The sequence below is a fragment of the Rhinolophus ferrumequinum genome, chromosome 12, assembly GCF_004115265.2.
Source record: "Rhinolophus ferrumequinum isolate MPI-CBG mRhiFer1 chromosome 12, mRhiFer1_v1.p, whole genome shotgun sequence".
NCBI classification, from domain to species: domain Eukaryota; kingdom Metazoa; phylum Chordata; class Mammalia; order Chiroptera; family Rhinolophidae; genus Rhinolophus; species Rhinolophus ferrumequinum.
In genome coordinates this window covers 33204749-33223792 of record NC_046295.1, presented here as the reverse complement: position 1 = coordinate 33223792, position 19044 = coordinate 33204749, and the positions used below count along the sequence as shown (strand labels likewise).

The following is a 19044-nucleotide window of genomic DNA, read 5'->3' as shown; positions in this document are numbered from 1 at the left end:
CTGAGGTCCTCTCAAGTCCCACCTCCTCCATGGATGACTATTGCTCACCAAGGATGCCTTCCTCTGAATTAACTCACAACCCCTTTATATGTATTTGGATGGTCCCATGGCATGACTATTAAATCTTTTACATTGTAATTTACTTACAACTCAAGATAACAGGGAAGATGGCTGGGATTTAAAAAAAAGACAAAAGAAGCATTTTTAGAAACCATTTTATAAATAAATTCTTAACAAAAAAGAAACACATACACAGAGCACCCAAATTACCAGCAAGGTGGACTCTAGCCCTTCTTTTCCACACTGGGAAAACAGATCACAAGAAGAAAAATGATTCCATCTTGTTTCCATCTATGTGGACAGTTTTTCAAGTAGCGTTTCTATTCCTTTGCTGTTGTTTTTGTTTTTTTCCAATGTGGGAATCAGGCTTTTCAGTCCAGCTTTGATTTTCTTTGCAACTTCTTGATCAGAACTCTGGAGAAGGCTGAAGAGAGAAGACAAAAATTAACAAACAAAACATTAAATTTCATAAAAATCCCTAGATCATCCGCAAGTACTACCTGCATCCATAATATATAAAAAACTCATTGACTTGTGAGACAAGTCTTATAACAATAAATACATTACTTTATCAGATGAATGATGGGGGCTAGTAGCCTACATTCTAAAACCACATAAATAAAAAATGTTTTATAATCTAGCTGGTGGGGTCACTTAAGTAAATGTAGCAGCAACTCTGTTCCATACAGAATCGGCCCTACTTTCACTTTGACTATCTTAGGACTAGCACCCTGCCTTCAAATTATTTAATACATGTATTCTATCTTCCCTTCTCCACCAAAACTCAAGAGCAGGGGCCGATGTGTTCTTTCATGGCACCACATGTACAGACCAGATGGCCGAGAAATGCTCACTGAGCGACGGAATGAGCACGAGTGAATGGCGCAGAGGGAAAGGTGGGGGCTGTGAAAGACAAGCAGTTAATGAATGGCCTTCAACTAAACTCTGCAGCTAAAACATTCAGTGAAGAAGTAAAGAGCTTCACCTTGGAGCTTAACTGCCTAGATTGGAAACCCGCCTCTGCCACTCAGTAACTGTACAACCAAGAGCATGCTATTTAAACTAAGCCTCAGTTTCCCGATCTGTAAAGTGGGATCAACAACAGAATCTCTACCTTCTACTCACAGGGTTATTTGGGGGGGCTCAAATGATCTTGTTTGTACAACACCTCGCCAAAACCTGACACTTAGTAAGCATTCAATTAGTGTGAGTCATCAAGCAAAGGAACGTCATCTCTGCTTTCTGAGAACTCGCTGCATGGAGTGCTCTGTCACCAGTGAGTGGAGCCCTGGAGGCTGGCAACAAGCAGGCCTCTTTCTCTTTAAACAGGGGTTGGGGCACAGGCACTTGACAGGGGAACACACCAAGGCTGGATTTCTGTTCTTCCCCAACTTCTTCACGACCATGTTTAAAGGCTGACCTCTGAAACACATCCTTGGCATTTTTGCAAGTGCCTGGTCCCAATAACTTCCAGCATGTCCAGGAAGAGGAGGAGAAGCTCGCAGCCCCAAGCAGCATCCCCCTGCTCACTGTGGGACACAAGCAACAAGTACTGCTTGGCGCCTATGTATAGTTGAGAAGTATGTAATGTGCCCTTTTAATAGACAGATGTGTGACTCATTAGGTGTTTTTATTTTATATACTTTGGCTAAGCAGATAGTCACATAATGCATAATAGTAATAAAAGTTAATATTTATCGAACACATGTAATAGACATAATGCTAAGTATTTTATATGCATCATCTCATTTAGTTTTCATAACATAGGATTATTATTTATCTCATTTTATGACCAACAAAATTAAGACTCAGAAAAGCTGAATGATTTGCCCAAGGATACATAGTGAATTGGGACTGAAACCCAGGCAGTCTGTCTAGAACCCGTACTTTAAAATGCTAGAGAATTCTGCTTCCCTCAGTTATTTTGCAGACTGCACACAAGGCTGATTGGTTTTTTACCCAGTGCTTTTTCACTTACTGTTAAAAAAGATTTCAAAAAAAAATTTTACACTGGTTTGAAGTACAATATAAACCAACAGAGAATTTTACCAAATAAGTCAGAACATCACAATATTCTAAAAACCTAACAGAAGCTATTACAGTATCAATCATTAGGTTATCTATAGTTCAACTTCCCTTCAGAATCCAAAATATTTCATGTGTTCCTGTTCCAATTCTAAGTAGTATTCCCTAATAAACCTATAGCATCCTTATGTTTGAAATCCACCCAAAGGGAGCTCTGATCGATGAGAATCTGTATAAATTAATTTTACGGCATTGGTGAAATTTTCAGTTAATTAAGTATAATGAAAGAATGTGTCAGTAGGTGTTAACACTCCAAATTCCTGGTAAAGAAATTTATATCAAGAAAGTTCATGTTTAAGCTAATGGATTCTGGCTGCTCACCATCAACTGGAAAATTAACTAATTTTAACGGGAAATGAACAAAATGATCTGTGTCACCCATATGTTTGGAGATACTAATAGACCTGAAAAAAAAAAAAAAACGCTCATATGAATGCGTATGTTCCTGAGTACACGTGTACCGACTCAAATTCTGTATCGAACAGACACTCATCACATTTACAAATACAGATGAAGTTGCATAGCATTTGCATGTGAAATACTATGGGAAATTCAAACTAAGATTGATATCTGTCTTCCAAACCTAGGTAACAACAGTGGAAAAAAATCAACAGTGATTGTTTCAAAACAACACACAAACCTATTTTTAAATGAATGTTCTTAATAGAAGGGTTTCATCTGGGAATAGAATACACGAAAAGTTCAATGACCTTTAATTATATACTCAACATACTATGTTCAGAGAACAATATGCAAGTTAAGCAGATGCTTCACTTCACAAATCATCAGTTTTCTATCCATTTTAACGAGAAAATAAACAATTAGCATGAAGACTTCAGAAGCAAATGCTTCTCAAATCCTTTCAAAATAGTTGAAAACAATGAATAAAAATTACATGTAAAGTGAGTCATAATTTAAAAAAACAATCACTGTCAGTTTTTGTAGGGAAAAGACTAATTCATTAAGAAGAATACAATTACATTTTGGTCAAAACCAAAAAGGTGGTGAGACAATCAAATGATACCTTTGAATGTCTTAATTTTATGATCCTTGCCCTCCAAAAGAGGGCAGACGGAGAAAACTGTGAAGCATTGACTGAAACAGTTACATTTACTTTCTAATATTTGGTATACTTGTCTAGACCATGAGTGGCTGAAAGTAATACTGGACTACTGGGAACAAATATTAGAAGGGAGAAATAAATGTGAGAAATTTCTTGCATGAACAGGCATCTGGATGCGGCCCCATGCAGAGAAAGGCACTTGTCATACATACCAAGAAAGAATAATGGCACCTCGATTTACACTGGCCCAGGACTTCAGGTTCTTCATACCAACATGCTCTACGAGTGTTTTTGCAAAACAACCTGTAAAATATACTGAACCTTAGTAAACATCACATACCAAGATTTAAACTCTCAATATCCCTCTCTACTGTCCTTAAATCTGCAAATACATTTTAATAAAAAAGCAAATAAAGAGAGTTCTCACCCAAACTCCGTAACACTAAAAATTCCAGTTCAGGTATATAATGCATTTTCAGTACGAGCTGTTTCTTTCAAATCTGATCCAAATCCTAAGCTATGTTTAGTAGCAGTTACTCAAGAGAAACAATTAATTCCTATAAGACACTCACTTGGTCATGTTTGCGTTTCTTTGTACTATTGAATGATTTAATTCTGACCTGAAAGGTATTCAGAAAGTAAATGTTTGACAGTAGCAACTCAGGTTTGACTGAAATTAAGTTTTCCCTTGTGAAAAATGCCTACTCAGAAGGTGCCATGAACATAGCTAGTGGTCAAATGACTGTTCTGGCTTACACCTGGAAATTTCTCTTTATAATACTAAATAGTTATATATCAAAAATACCATTTATTTTTTGTTGTTTTAGTATATCTGATTTTCAATGGCTTCGTATATTTTGTCTCTTCACTGTGCCATTTAAGTGTAACTAATTCTTGGACAAAGGAGAAATTCTGAAGGCTAGGATTGAGTGCAAATGGAGGTAGGGACAACCTATCTTGAAAAACGAACATCTTAAGATATATATTTCATTCAAAAATACCCAAATGTAAGGAGCCTTTAAAAGCCAAGAGGCATATGGCTATTTAGTTTTTCATGGCACATGCTAAGGAGAGACTGAGATCAGCTCGTGAGGCAGATGGTGTTTTCCAAAGGTGACTGCAACAGTATTTGCTGTCCTATGTGCTCTTCTAGAATACTGCCTGCCCAGCCCTCAGGCTAGAGATGGAATTGATGCCGTCTTTTGAATCTCGGTGGGCCTTTGTGGCTGGCCTAACCAAGAAAATATGATAAAAGTGATGTTAAATAACTCTGAGGCTAAATCACGAAAGAACCATGTGCCTACTTTGTTCTCTTAAACCCAAACCTACCACCAAACCTACCCGAGGAAGCCCAAGCAGCCTCGGGACAGGACCTGAGGCCGCTGGCGACGGCCACTGCCCGCCATTGGGAAAGTGGATACTCCAACCCCAAGCTGAGCAGCCTCTGAGCAGAGCAGAAAGAAGCTCAATCAAGCCCTGATCAAATTATTGTTGTTTTGAAAACGACTAAGTTTTGAGGTGGCTTGTTACACAGCAACGGGTAACCAAGACAGCACTCATTTGGTGCTACATGAAAATGACAAAAACATCAAACAGGCATGTTTTAGGACTGTCAGTGCATTTTAATTAAGAGGGGAAGAAAATCACTAGAAAATTCCTGGACTTTATAAAAAGTAAGCCAGACAACTTGTCTGACATAAACTCGGCTCAACTGTGCACCAACTTTTTTAATAATGAAAAAGATGAGTCAATACATCTTTTTTCCTTCAAAACTTATTATAAGAAGCTTTTTCTTTTACAAAAAATTTACAGTGAGAAATAGCTCCAAGTCTCTATTCCTAAAGGTAGACAGAATGAGAAGTGACAGCATATGGCTATACTGCTATATTGATTCCCTCACTAGCCATTAGCACTGCAATTGCCTTAAGGCGTAAATTCATAATCTGTCACTTTTTGAGATACAGTAATAGAAAGCCCCAACTGCTTTACTCAGTTGGGGAAAACCTCTCTAGTGGCTAAAATATCAGATGGAGTTTGAATTTAGTAAGAGAAGGCCTGGTCAAAGACAGGACTGAGAGGGAAATGGACGCCACTTCTCAATTAGATGTAAGATGCTGTCCTCTTGAGAACTGAGTTTCTACAGAACAGCTAGCTGCAAGGTTTATGAAAAACCAGAAAGTGCCAAGAACTGACTTGCATTTTGGCCATGTGTATTGCAACACCAAATAGGCACCACTTCAAAATTCTCTGATAAGGATAATTTTCTTCTGCGTATCCTTTCCTCAAAACTAGAGATAAATATCATGCCTTCCAATTGGGGTAATGATACTCACAAATGGGCCCCCCTAGTGTACTGCGCTCATCATCCTCAAGGAATAGAATGGCATTTTAGAAAACTGGCCAACCCCAGTCAGAACACTGAAGTAGCAGAGGAAAGGGGAGAGAGAATGAGGGAGGATGGAAAATAGAAAAAGAATTCCAGCATTCTAGGAGACAAATTTCTAGCATTTGCTAAAGCAACACTTGCAACTACTAAATCATTCCTTATAAACATTATTTCTGAACACGCAACAAACTTTCACTTGAACTTAAATGGCTGACAAAGTTCAGGATGCCACACATTACTGAAATTCCACAGAAGATACATGAAAAGGTCAAGTTTAACAACCTACCTTCTCTTCCGTTTTCTCTCATCTTTTTATCTTGCTCTATTAACCACTTCAGAACAAGATGTCCTGCAGGATGTTCTGCAATGTGAAGCTAGAAGGGGTCAAGAACACATTAACTTACAAGCTGTTTTCATCCATGCCTCAGCCTACAATCCATTCTACATCGGCCCAGAAAGATAAGGACTCAGTCAAGCTGAACGTCCCAGAAGGCTTCAGAGGTCTTTATCTGAAAGACCACTACACCCGGAGGGACCAGAGGTCTATTCCAATCCCCAGACTGAAACGAGGACGGTTATTCGAGATAACACAGCCACGGAGAAGTGGTTCACACTCGGCTTTGTGAATTCCAGTTTGAAGAGCACCTCCACAGTGCTCGTCTTCCATCACGCCGAGCACTTCTCAGATTCCAACATGCGGTTCTGAGGTTCAAGTACACCTACGGGACAGAACCTACAGTAGCAGCATTAAAACCTAATGCTGAATGTTTAAGCATGTGACTACATATGGGTGTTATCTGATAAGCACGCCGAGAAAGCAGCTTTTTAAGCTCAGTCTCACTCCTTGTTATGGCCCGTATCAGAGGATCTCTCCTTATCAAGCATGGGAGACAATGGGCTCCATCTCTTTAAAAAGAAACTTTCACTATGCCTGCATCTTCCAGAGTTGATAACACGATCTGCTCTATGATGGCAGGGGCCAGGGCTTCTCTAAGACCCACAGCCCATTTCTCTCCCCTTAGCTCATAGGTCAGAAATAATAACAGCAGCAGGCTCCCTATACACGTCTGTCCCTGAGGAGCTTAAACCCAGTGCAGGCCAAGGGCCCTGCGTGCTGGCTTCGGCCTGCCTCTTCCCTCTCCTAAGCGCTTTCCCACCCCCTCAGCATTCTCTTCTCACATAAGCTGAACTCTTTCCTTCCTCCAGGCTGATGCACATGCTCTTCCCTCTGCCCAGAATCTTCTTTCCACCATTCTTCACTGAGCTACTAATCCGTGGGGCCTCAGCTTAGCTTTCACTGCCTTAGGGAAGCCGTCCTGAGGATAGGTTGGCCCCCACTCTTATTTAATCCTATAGAATCTGTAGTTTTCCTTCACTGTACTTATCTCAATATGAAATGATCATTTAATATTTATTTAAATATTGTGTTCCCCCAAATGGTAAGCTTTTGGGGGGAGGGGCGGGCAGTATTGACCAGTGCCTGGCATGTACCAGACACACAAATCAATGAACTTAAGATGAAAGGCAGAATAACATGCGGCCCACATAACATAGGCAGGAGCTACCAGAAAGAGCAAAGACGTTTTAACAAGAGGAGGTGAGGGAGGACTTCATGGAGAAGGACTCTAGGAATCCTGAAGGATGAATGGACAAGGGCAGCACAGCACTCAAGGCTGAGAGAAGCATGTACAAAGGCAGAGAGGTAGAAAGTCCACAGCAAATTCAAAACAGAATTAAGAGCAGAGGATATGCTGGAAAGGCAGCCTGGGGCCGCTCATGCACGACAGAAAGCCACATTAAGTGGATTTTGTTTTTATGCATGGAGTCACTGCAAGTTTCTGAGACGGACAGTGTTATAACAGCATTGTGTTTTGAATTCACAAATTTCAAATGTACTGTGGGTATGCAGTGAGTTGAGATAATTATGATTAAAATTCTCTTTATAGCAATGGTCTCAATGACGAGACAGTCTTCAGTCACTACAGCCTTCCAGCCTGTCTTATAATAATGGCACATTACCTCTCCATCCTTGCCACCAGGGTGCAGTTCTGCTGATGCCAAGCTGGCGATGGCATTCATGGCAGGCTGAACGTCTTCAGTGGCAGCTCCCAGAATGTCAGAAACCAACACACATGCAGACTTATCTAGAACCACTTCTTGGACGTGTCCTTGTAAGTAGTTTAACAAAGCTGGAGAGATGGATTCTAAGAGCTCTCGGCGACGGATCTCTGTATCTTTCTTGCTGTTGGGATATGTTGAATGAGTATTAAGGCAAGATAAATGGCAAAGGAAATATGTTGATTTTATTTTCACAAAAACCTCTAAGGGCTTATAATAGTCTGTGTGACACACTATTGTTAAATTGTCTGTATCTTTCTGTTATGTACACACACAAGTGATTTGAGGGTGGACTATCTTTCATCTTTGTGTCCCCAGGATGTGACTAGTGCCTGGCACAGAACAAGCACCAGAAAAGTGAAGCTTCCCGTATATAAGAAAAACACCCCCAAATAATTAAAAAACCAAACAATAAAATATCTTACAAGACAACACATGTTCAAACTATTTTATAGACTCTACTCAATTTTGAGTAGAGTAGTAATTATGTGGCATCAGCTTTAAAAATATAGCAAAACCAAACAAACCACACACCCAAGTGCCTACTATGTGCCAGGTGCTCAGAGGCAATCTTTTGGCATGACGCTTTTATTTCCTTTTCAAGACAAAAACTACAGGCTTAAAAATGGAATTCACCTTTTTAGTGTTAGAGAGAGAGGGGAGCATGAGAGGGGGCATGCATGCTTGAGTAGATTTCTAGAAGCATGCATTACTCAACATTAATAAATCAGAGGAGAAAATAAAGGGCTCAAGCCATTCTATTATACTTGTTCTTACCTGTGTGCGTTTCCATCTCCTTTCTGCAGAACTTCAATGATTTCTCGTACTGTATGTGCAGGATCTCGGGGGCTTAGTAGGTACAATAGGACCTTCCTTCCATATTTGTCATTTAATATGTTAGGCAAGGAACTAATAATTTCCTATAAAATTATAGAAACAAGTAATGAATCCGTATGCTCAAAGGATGCTTGGAACTTGAATGGTAAAGAAGGATACATAGTTAACTATTTTCCCTAACATACTTACCGGAAAATGTGGATCCAGTGCTGAATCGTCTCATTAAAGCACAAAGAAATTTACATTCAGAACACAGAATTGAGTCTACTGTGACTAGCATTACTGAAAAATCCATTTATATAACTGACCAAGCTGAAGGACTTAAAAAATATTTGAAACAGTTATTTTCATTCATTATATAACAGGTATTTCTTAGGCCACCATTACGAGGGACATTGCTTGCTGGGGTCACTGAGCAGATACAGTTAATTTGCAGCTGCACTTAAATGTAGCATCAGTATCAGGAGAACAACCTTCTTATTAGAATTTCCTCAATGAGATGTATGTGAAGGGGGATAAAGGAACTCTGTTAAACAGAACATGTGGATCAAGGCTTTTAAAGTGGGTTTACTTATTCATGGTAAATGAAGGCTATTTCTCATTGAAAACAAAAAGGGGGGGAAGGGAAACAAATGGCAGAAAGACTCCACGGTGCAGTTACAAATAACTACAATCTATGACATTTTTCCATCAACTTACCCAAGAATAGTAACCTCCTTTTCTAATTGTATGAATTTAGGGAACAAAGGCAATGTCATCTCTATCCCAACTAAGCTCCTATGTAAATTTGCTGATGTTTTCAAAGACAGAAAAGTCACTGTTTAAAAAGTCCTTTCTTCTTAATAGAGAATATGAAACAGAAAAACATTCAGTCTGCCTCCGCCCCCACCAACAGTCCTATTTCTTGTAACAAACCTAACAGATATGCAAAGCCATGTGTGTTTGAGCACCCGAGCTTCTTCAGAACTGGCTGGGGCCATGGAAAGAATTCAGTCCCATTACCCAGGTTTACAGGTGAGGAATCCAGAAAGAGAGAGGTGACTTTGCAGAAGGATGTAGAATGTCAGTGGCAGGGCTCCGGTCTCCTGATTCCAACTTTAGTCTCTTTCAAAGAAAACGTACAATCACTCTTAAGGAAAGGGATTCTCCATGAGATGATATACTCAGATCTGCTACCGTGTTTCCCCGAAAATAAGACCTAGCTGGACAATCAGCTCTAACACGTCTTTTGGAGCAAAAATTAATATAAGACCCGGTATTATATTAATTATATCATATTAATTATATTAGTTGTATTGTATTACATTATATTATACCCAGTCTTATAGTAAAATAAGACAGCAAAGTCTTATTATACCTCACAGTGGTATACCTTTAAAATAGTTGCTTAAAACAAACAGAAACGAAAAACGGGAGCGGGAGTATGCAGTGAAGAAACATAAATGGCTACTATTTTTAAAAAAATTTTTCTTGGTGTAGGGAGGAAAAGGGGTGGCATGAAGCCAGCAACATGTTTGTTAATGTACTTACTTTCTCTGCAGGTTTCACACTTAAGGATTAGGGCAACACATATGACTCGGCAGAAATGGTTTCACCTTAACGTGAGAAGCTTAATTCCATGCACAAATACTACTCAAGAACTACTCCCCAAATTCACTGAACTTTACTGCCGTTCAGTTTGTAATTAAGGAATTTAGATCTAAACTCAATGTTCATTTGAGTGTGATATCACTTGGTTTTCCCCCATTTCACTCTCCCTCCAGCTTTCCTGCCATCAAAAACATACACCTTTGAAAAATACAAGGCAACAGTGTGAGTGCTGTTATTCTACAGAGCACTAATTCATTTCTCTTTAACCTGGGTGACACACACAGAGAGACATTTCTAGAGAGGAGAACACTAACAGGTACAGCAACATGTAGAAATAAGTGAGAGGAAGCTACGGTATAGTTGATTTTATGCTAAATTCAGTGTTTGGGCTCAATGTGTAGACTTTGGCAAATCTTTTAACCTCTGTACATACCCATTTCCTTATCTGTAAAAGGAAATAATAATACACCTGCCTGACTTGTGGGCCATTACCAGCAGTAAATCAGAAAATTCACACTGCAAACTGAAAACTGCTATAAAGTAATTATATTTATTTTCATATTAAAAACACAACTCTCAATATACAGCATTTTTAACTATGGAGATTAACAAAGATGGTGGAGTCATGAGTTTGGAATCCTCAAAAGAGAGAGAACCCCAACAATAGAGGTTGAGTTTTAAAGATTTTTGACTTAGCTGACCCTCTTACAAGAATTAACTTAGGGCTGACCCGATGGCTCAGGCGGTTGGAGCACCATGATCCTAATGCTCAGGTTGCCAGTTGGATTCCCACATCGGCCAGTGAGCTGCGCCCTCTACAGCTAAGATTGTGAACAATGGCTCTCCCTGGAGCTGGGCGGCTGTGAGCAGCTGGAGGTCAGTGTGAGCAGTTGTGAGCATTTGTGGGCTGCTGTGAGAGCTGCTGACCCACGACTGGAGACCAACTGTCGCAGCCGGGGGGAGCACAAGGCTCATAATACCAGCCTGGGCCAAGGAGCTGTGCCCTACACAACTAGACTGAGAAACAATGGCTTGAACTGGAGGGGGTGGGGGGTGAGGAGGTGGAAGGGAAAAAAAGGAAAAGAATTTAAGAGAAAAATCATAAGTTCCTTTTCTTGTCATTGCTTCTTCTTATGCTTTACTCTAAAGCAGGCATGTAAACAGAAGAAGTCAAGTATGAGAAGGAAAAAAAGACCTCCCTTCTGAAGACATGTCTGGCCAGTTCTGACCTCCTTGTGTTGGACCCTTGTCAGATTCTCTGGCACTCTTACTTTGCCAGGACTCTTATAAAAGGAAAAGTGAAGGTCAAAATGAAGGGTGCACTCTGGAAGAAGGGTTAGGGTGCACGTGCATTTTCAGTGGAGGAAAGAAATGCAGAAGGTAACACATATCACTGAGAAATGAACCTATGGTGCACACACCTCTATGGTAGGTTGTGTGTAAGGACAAAGAGAAATGTAGACTGGCCCTCACCTTAAAGAGCTAAAATACAGTAGAAGAGGCTAGAGAAACAAAAAAAAGAAGAGATGCAAATAATGGATAATAATAACAGACGTGTAGAAGGAAGGTTAGATCACTAGGTGGTGACTGCAACCTCCTCAGTATTTTGTTTTAAAAAAAACAATGATTTTTATCCAGAAGTTCACCTTTTTGGCTGCACTCAAAAAATCAGAAGATACAGTTTAGTGCACATAATTTCAGTTTTGCAAGATGAAAAAGTTGTGGAGACTGTCTGCACAACAATGTGAATATACTTAATACTACTAAACTGTATCCTTAAAAATGGTTAAGATGGTGAAATTTTATGTTATGTGTATTTTACCACAATTAAAAAACATATATATCAGAAGATCTATTGCCAAGGAGCTCGCATTCCTAGTAGGGGAAGGCTACCCCCCTGAACAGGACATGTGCTCGCTCCTTTCCTCACGGTCCACCCCCCACACCTGGCCTACCTCAACTCATTTACCTGCCTGGTCGATGAACATTTCTGAGTTTGTGAGCCCAGGGTCAGGTCATGATTAACTGTTGAATGAATGGATGATAAGGACAAACTACTAAAGTTGAGAGGATGGGAGAATAGGTCTGGGGGGAGACCACGTCTAGCTGAGAGATCAGAGAATGCTACCTGGAGACTGGACTGGAGCTTGGTCTTAAAAGAGAAAAGGAGGAGTGTTTGTTAGGCTATGATTTCAACCTGACATTTCAGGAAATCCAGTTACTCAGAACAGAATGCTTAGCAACCCTAAGCCTTCTTGGCTATTTTTAAAAGCACTGCATAATGCAACAGGTTTTGTAGTGGCTGGGTGGGATGGACACGTGACTCTATATAAACATATGTGCAGCATAGTTGGCAACCAGCGATTCTGCTAAGCAAATGCCTTTGAGAAACAAGGAGACACAAAATAATGCTCACAGAATGATTTGGGATAGCAAAAAATAGTAAGAGTTTTTAAAGTTTTAAAAATTGTAAACAATCTAAACGTCCATCTACAGAAAAATGGAAAAATAAATTGCACTATAGTCATTGTCAAACACTATTTGGCATTGAAAAATAAATGATTTAGAACAGGGGTAGGCAAACAAAGATCCATGGGTCAAATCTAACCTGCAGCCTGTTTTTGTATATCCTACAAGACAGGAAGGGTCTTTACATTTTACAGGGTTACTAAAAACAAAATAAACTGAGAATAGGCAACCAAGAGGTCATATACAGCCCACCTGAAATACTACCTGGCCCCTTTTAAAAAAGGCTTGCCGACCCCTGATGATGAATCTCACACACACAATGCCAAAAGCAAGTTGCAGGAGAAAACATCATTTACATACAATTTGTAAATATGCAAAATAGTACTACATACATCTACATATAGCAAAAGGATAAGGAAATGGGTATGAATGATAAATACAAAATTCATCACAGTGGGTATGGGGCAGGGGTGGGATATATAATCCGAATGGTACACAAAGGGCTTGAACTTGAATTGTATTTGCCAAGTTTTACTTCTTTATCAAATGGTGGGAGGTTAGGTGTCCACTATATTATTCCTCATACCTTTGTGTGTTTTAAAGACAATCTATTTTAAAGTATGCATCAATGTTTAGTCACTCTCAAACAGCAACTAGCCAGTGTATTTACTGCCTCTTCATTGGACGACTGCTATCAAAGCAGCTGCGACATACCAACAATTCCAGGGTAAAATGTATCAAATTTTATAAGTATGTTTATTTGGGAAAGTAAAGTAGGTGGGCAACAGTGTGTATCCATTTTGAAAGGTGAGGGCTCAGCTGACCAGGTTTTGATTTCAACCTGATACTTGAGGAAGTCTGGTTATATTGAACAGAATTCTTATTCTTAGCAACACCAAGCTTTCTTGGGTATTTTTAAAAAACACTGCATACTGCAGCAGATTTTCTGGTGGATGGGTGGGAAAAATACAAGAGCAATTAGCATTCCAGAATTTTATCACTAGTACATAGTTTAATGATACACAGAACCTGTTGAGCATTTGTCAGTTAGAGGCAAGAGATCAGTAGTAAATCAGGCCATTCTCAGGGAAAGCCGCCCTAAGTATGAGAAAGTCATTAGGAATGTGGGTTGAGTAGTGGTGGGAATCAAACTGATAAGCACAAAGAATTAAAACTGTTTCAACAGCAACTTTAAGTGGGATGAATCTTTGGAAAAAAGCAATCTAGCCGACAACTGCAGCAAATCCTAAAGTAAGTTTTGTTTCTCTTGAAATCCATTTGGAACAGTTATGCAAATTTCAGTTGTCCTGAAAATATTAAACAAAAGCAAACTTTGAATAGCCCAGCCTGTTTCTATTTTCATGAAACAAGTTTATTCATTAGCCAATCTATGGCCTCACATCTCTGTCACTAGAATGAAAAACAATCATTATTGATTGAAGTCAAAGGGTAATAAAGTCACAAGGAACATGTCAAAATACTCAGTCTGTCACATGAAAGTCTTGCCAACTTGTTTCTTCCCACAATCTTATCCCAAAGAAAGTCATCACAATCTTAAAATAGTCAAGAGGAAAGTTGGAAAATGACAGCAAGGGCATGAGAAATTCACACACACACTGGGACCTACAGCTGGCATCTAAGAAAACAAATCTCCTTCCCCTCCACTAGCTGATACATTTTTTCTCCTACACCCAGCTCTACTGGTCCAGATAGGCTACAGAGAGAGGCCATAGCACCACCACATGCCAACAGGTAAAGTCTCTTTCTGAACATCCACCTGCTTCTCCCTGCAAATGGTGTGAAAGTAGCTTTTGTTCCTAAGATTTCTCCAAGGACACCATCCACGTTCATCAAACAGAAAGGTTTGAGTAATTTTCAGATGAATAACCTATGTCTATACAGATTACGATTTTTAAAATATTTCCAAGCTTTGTCACTGAAACCAGAGACAAATTTCTTATCCCTGCAACTAGTTGCAATTTCTTACCCCTGCCCCTGCAACCTCTATTATATACCCAACACTACTCCCTACTTGCACACTACAAGCAAAGGAAGGGAAAAGTCCCAGATTCAGAAGTCAATAATTGCAGAATGTCAATCACTGCACAATAAAGGAAATTATTTCAGAATGCAGTTTTTACGTCGGAATAGTCTTTTCAAGAGGACAGCTCAGTTTTTCTGAAGGCAAATTTAGGGTTAAAGAAATTGCATTCAATTATTATCACCTTTTGGTCATTATACCAGACTAGAAGGAATGCTGAAATGTAAAAACGGAAGCTAGTATTTTAAGTTTAGTAGTAATTTTTAATCTGACTTTACAAAAGCTTTCATGAAAGCTCTAAGAAGTATCCCAATTGAGTTTTATCAGTTTTTCTTCTCTAGCTCAATCTAGGACGGTGTATTGATAAGGGAGATAACTGTGTGGAGATAGTTTCTCCAAAGGGAGAGAGACAAGAAGAGTCATGGATGTCCTCTGCCTGCATATGTGTTCCTGAATAACTGAAAGATTACTATGTAAACAAATTTCTGACCAACTATAAGCACTGCATTGCTAACTTTTCATTTAGTTTGTCATAGGGTCTAAAAAGACCTTGTTATCCTAATTTAACCACTCTTTTACATATTTAAAACAATATTATTAATATCCAGTTATAAGGTTATGGCTTATAAAGGAATAAAGCAAACCCTCGAAACAGACTTAACTGAGGCAACTAATAAATAACAAAATATTGTCAAAGAGCATACATCAAAGTCTTTACACATATATGTGTGCAATGAAACGTACGAACCCACAACTGATACATCAATTCAACTAAAATTCATGACTATGAGAAATACTTACTGATATGATTATCTGCTTCACAAGCTTAGTATCATCAATACAATCAAATGCTGCCAGTAAAACCAAATGGGAATATTGGCCCTGTAAGAAATGAAAGCCAGGAAGGATTAAAAAAAAAAAGCATAGCTTCTCCATTTTATTCCAACCATGGAGTCACTTTATAAAGGTTACCAACCTCAAAACTTGCCCAACATAATTTAAACAAGATGGATAAAAGCCATTCAAAGAACTTCCTCTCTTATCAGGACCTAGTTAATTATATTCTAGGTTGATTTAAAAAAAAAGACAGAAACAAAGAGAAAAGCACATTCTTCAACATCAACTAGCCAAGACTCATTTTTTTTTAACTAACCAGGATATAACACCTCTCAAAAATAGGTACCCTGTTAACAAATAGCTACTTAAAAATTAAACTAAAAAAATTCAGTAGGTTAAAAAAAACCCTAGAATATAAAACTATACATAGAGTTCCAATCACAAAAAAGAAAATATGTATAAACTCAGATACAATTATATATATACAAACTATACATAACACATGTACACAGAAAATCCTGGAAGAAAACTGTAGCGTAACAGTCATCTCTGAATTGAAGGATTACAAACGATTTTTTATTTTCTTTTATATATTGTCCAATTTCTTTAAAATAATCTTATATAATTAGAATAGAAATACTTAAAAATAAACTGGAATACATTTATATGCTAAATATAATAAGATAAAAATAATTGCTTTTAAAAAATATTAACTGCAAGAGATCATACAAATCCACATTGTGACTTTCACAATGGTCACCTCTTGAAATGACATCCATGATGCTGGTATTGTTACAAAGAGTTAAAGAACTTCTACTTTATATAAAAAGAAAAAAGAAAAAAGAAAAAAAGAAAAGAAAGAAAAATGTGTTTTCAGAGTTTGTGCTTATTCTTTTTGTAGCCTAGATAATGATATAAATATATTGTACTTAGAGGGGGCATGTGACTTTTGATAACCCTCATTCAGAGCCAGGTCTGATGAATATGATAGGTAATAATGTTTCAATTAGAAACTGGAGGAAAAAAAACAAAGGTCTAACATCTTTACTATGTAAAAACCAACAATCTACTAAAAACGGGCCAAGAACACCAAGGTCAGTTCACAGAAAAAGACAAGTACAAACGGCTTTAAGCACATGAAATAATGCTCACTAATTAAGGACAATAATTAAAATAATGAAACACCATTATCCACCTATCCTATAAGCAGAAGTGAAAACCCTTGATAATATACTAATTTAGCAAAGGTGTGGGGAAAAGCAGGCACACGTTTATGTCATTTGTGAGACTGTAAACTCCTTTGAAGGGCAATAGACAACAGCGGTAACAACTTAAAATGCATGTACCTATTTCTGATCCAACAATTCTAATTCTGGATTTATCTTATAAATATGCCTCCATATATGCACAAAGGATATGCACTGGGGTACTATTTGAAATAATAAAAAAACTAGAAACTACCCAAGTGTCCGATAGTAGGGACTGGTTAAACGAATTATGGAAGTCATATAATGAAATATAATAGTCATCTAAAAAAGTGAGGCAGACAGAGGGATATATATATTGAAATAAAATGACCCCTGAGATGAATTAAGTGACAGAAACAAAGTGCAGAAACAAAGTGACAGAGAACAATGTGCATAGTACACAACCAATGATTTCTGATTTTTTAAGTCCCACACACAGAAGCACGCCCAAACATAAAACATCCCTGGGTGAATAGAAAAGAAGTTGGGACAGAAGTTAAATGAGAAATAGACAATTCTATAATTATAATTGGAGATATTAATAGAACTAGACAATGATAAATAAAAGCGCTGGTGATCTGAACACTATCAACCACCTTGATCATTAATTGGCATTTATAGAGTACCACACCCAACAACACAAAACACATTCTTTTCAAGATACTATGATAGACCATTTGTCGGGCCATAAAATAAGTCTTTATACATTTAAAAGGACTGAAATAACAGAGTATGCCAAGAAACCCCCAATATTTAGAAATTAAACACTGTTAAATAACTCAGAAATCAAATCCATGGGTTAATTTATCTCCCCCTTTAGAAGCAACTGCTTGAGATTAAAAAAGATATTGCTTGTTAATTTCTTGTTACCATCATTGGGCCTTCTGGGAGTTAGTTTCTCAAAAAAATTGTCGTTATAACTAAACTATAAAATTAAAGCAACCTAATTTTATTACTTAAAAATGTCTTTTATTATTAATACCTTTTAAAACTTTCTAACATTCTATTCTTATTCATTTCTAATTAAAATATTCAAATTAAAATATGCAAAAAGATTTACTGATGAGTAATGAAACAAAATATTTTCATACTCTGGAATCAATTCACTAGAGAATCATTTATTTCATTGTTACAGAGAAGTTTGCTGCCTTCTAAGTGGTTTCATTCTCTCATCCTAGTCTCCAACACTACAGAAGACAACAGGTATGTACACAATTACACAGCAGCAATTTATCTGGGTAGGAATTAGTACTTATTATATTAAGTATTCACCAGATGCTAATAGTTCTCTGAAACCCCTAGAATATAAAACTATACATACACAGTTCCAATCAGAAAAAAGAAAATATGTAATTTTAGATTTTTCATAGGAAAAAGTTGTTAATATCACTAATTTTAGTTCACCAGTAAATGACAAGCTATAAAACATAATATGAAACAACTCAAAAATTAAAAAATAGCGTTACTACTACATAAGTTCTAGAAATACTGTGGAAAACTACTTAAACACCTACAAAAAATATCCTCTAATTTCATCAGGAAAGCTGTTACAGCATCTCCAAAGGATTCCAAAGAACTATAAAACTTAATTAGAATGTTCTTTGACCACATTACAAATTTATTCTAGGCAGTAATTTCCATGTCAATAACATGATTGGCAAATTCATTAAATAAGCTAGTAAATATCAGATTTTTGAAAAATATCTAATAAAAATGGAAAATTGTCACAAAATGTTAAATGAAAAAAGGAAAAATCTCATTTTGTGCAAATTTAGTAATATAAAAAGGCATGGATATGCATAGAAAAGGACTAATAAAACAATGAATAATTTTCTGGCAATGGTAATTTTCTGAATTTTTCAAATTTTCTGTAATAGACATGATTTCATTTTATTATTAAAAATAATTGAAAGAAATATGTAGTTTTCTTATACTTACATTAGCCACCTTTTCAACATAAGTCTTCATTGTTTTCACAATCACTTTCCTGTCCTTAAAAAAGAAAATTGTCTCAAGTAACTTTTAATTATAGATTAAAGGTATTTCATAGCTAAAAATTTTATATAATGTTAAATTGTCACTTGAGTGGCATTGTTTTTCATTAGTGAATATAGTTATGCAGCCAAGGAAGAAAAAATTTGCAATATATTATTAGAAGCCCTTTCAGAGCTACTGTAATCTTAGACTTGTATGTGATAATCCATTGAGACATAAATATGGAACCATAAAACTATTAGCTGCAAGGCTAACTTAGTGAAACTACCGCCTTTTACAGGGAGAATGGAGAGATTCTCTTCCAATGTCTGAACAG

General features: G+C 37.4%; 1 protein-coding gene across 1 annotated transcript in view; it reads right to left on the bottom strand.

Moving 5' to 3' along the window:
* Positions 1 to 248: 248 nt before the first annotated feature.
* Positions 249 to 19044, bottom strand: part of PUM3 (pumilio RNA binding family member 3) — a 34205-nt gene continuing 15409 nt past the window's right edge. Inside the window, exons 11-17 of the mRNA XM_033123910.1 lie at positions 18672 to 18725; positions 15451 to 15531; positions 8490 to 8632; positions 7614 to 7836; positions 5881 to 5968; positions 3421 to 3511; positions 249 to 484 (exon numbers count right to left, since the gene is read on the bottom strand). Coding sequence (XP_032979801.1) covers positions 352 to 484; positions 3421 to 3511; positions 5881 to 5968; positions 7614 to 7836; positions 8490 to 8632; positions 15451 to 15531; positions 18672 to 18725 — 813 coding nt within the window. The 3' untranslated portion in view covers positions 249 to 351. The remainder of the gene's footprint in view (positions 485 to 3420; positions 3512 to 5880; positions 5969 to 7613; positions 7837 to 8489; positions 8633 to 15450; positions 15532 to 18671; positions 18726 to 19044) is intronic.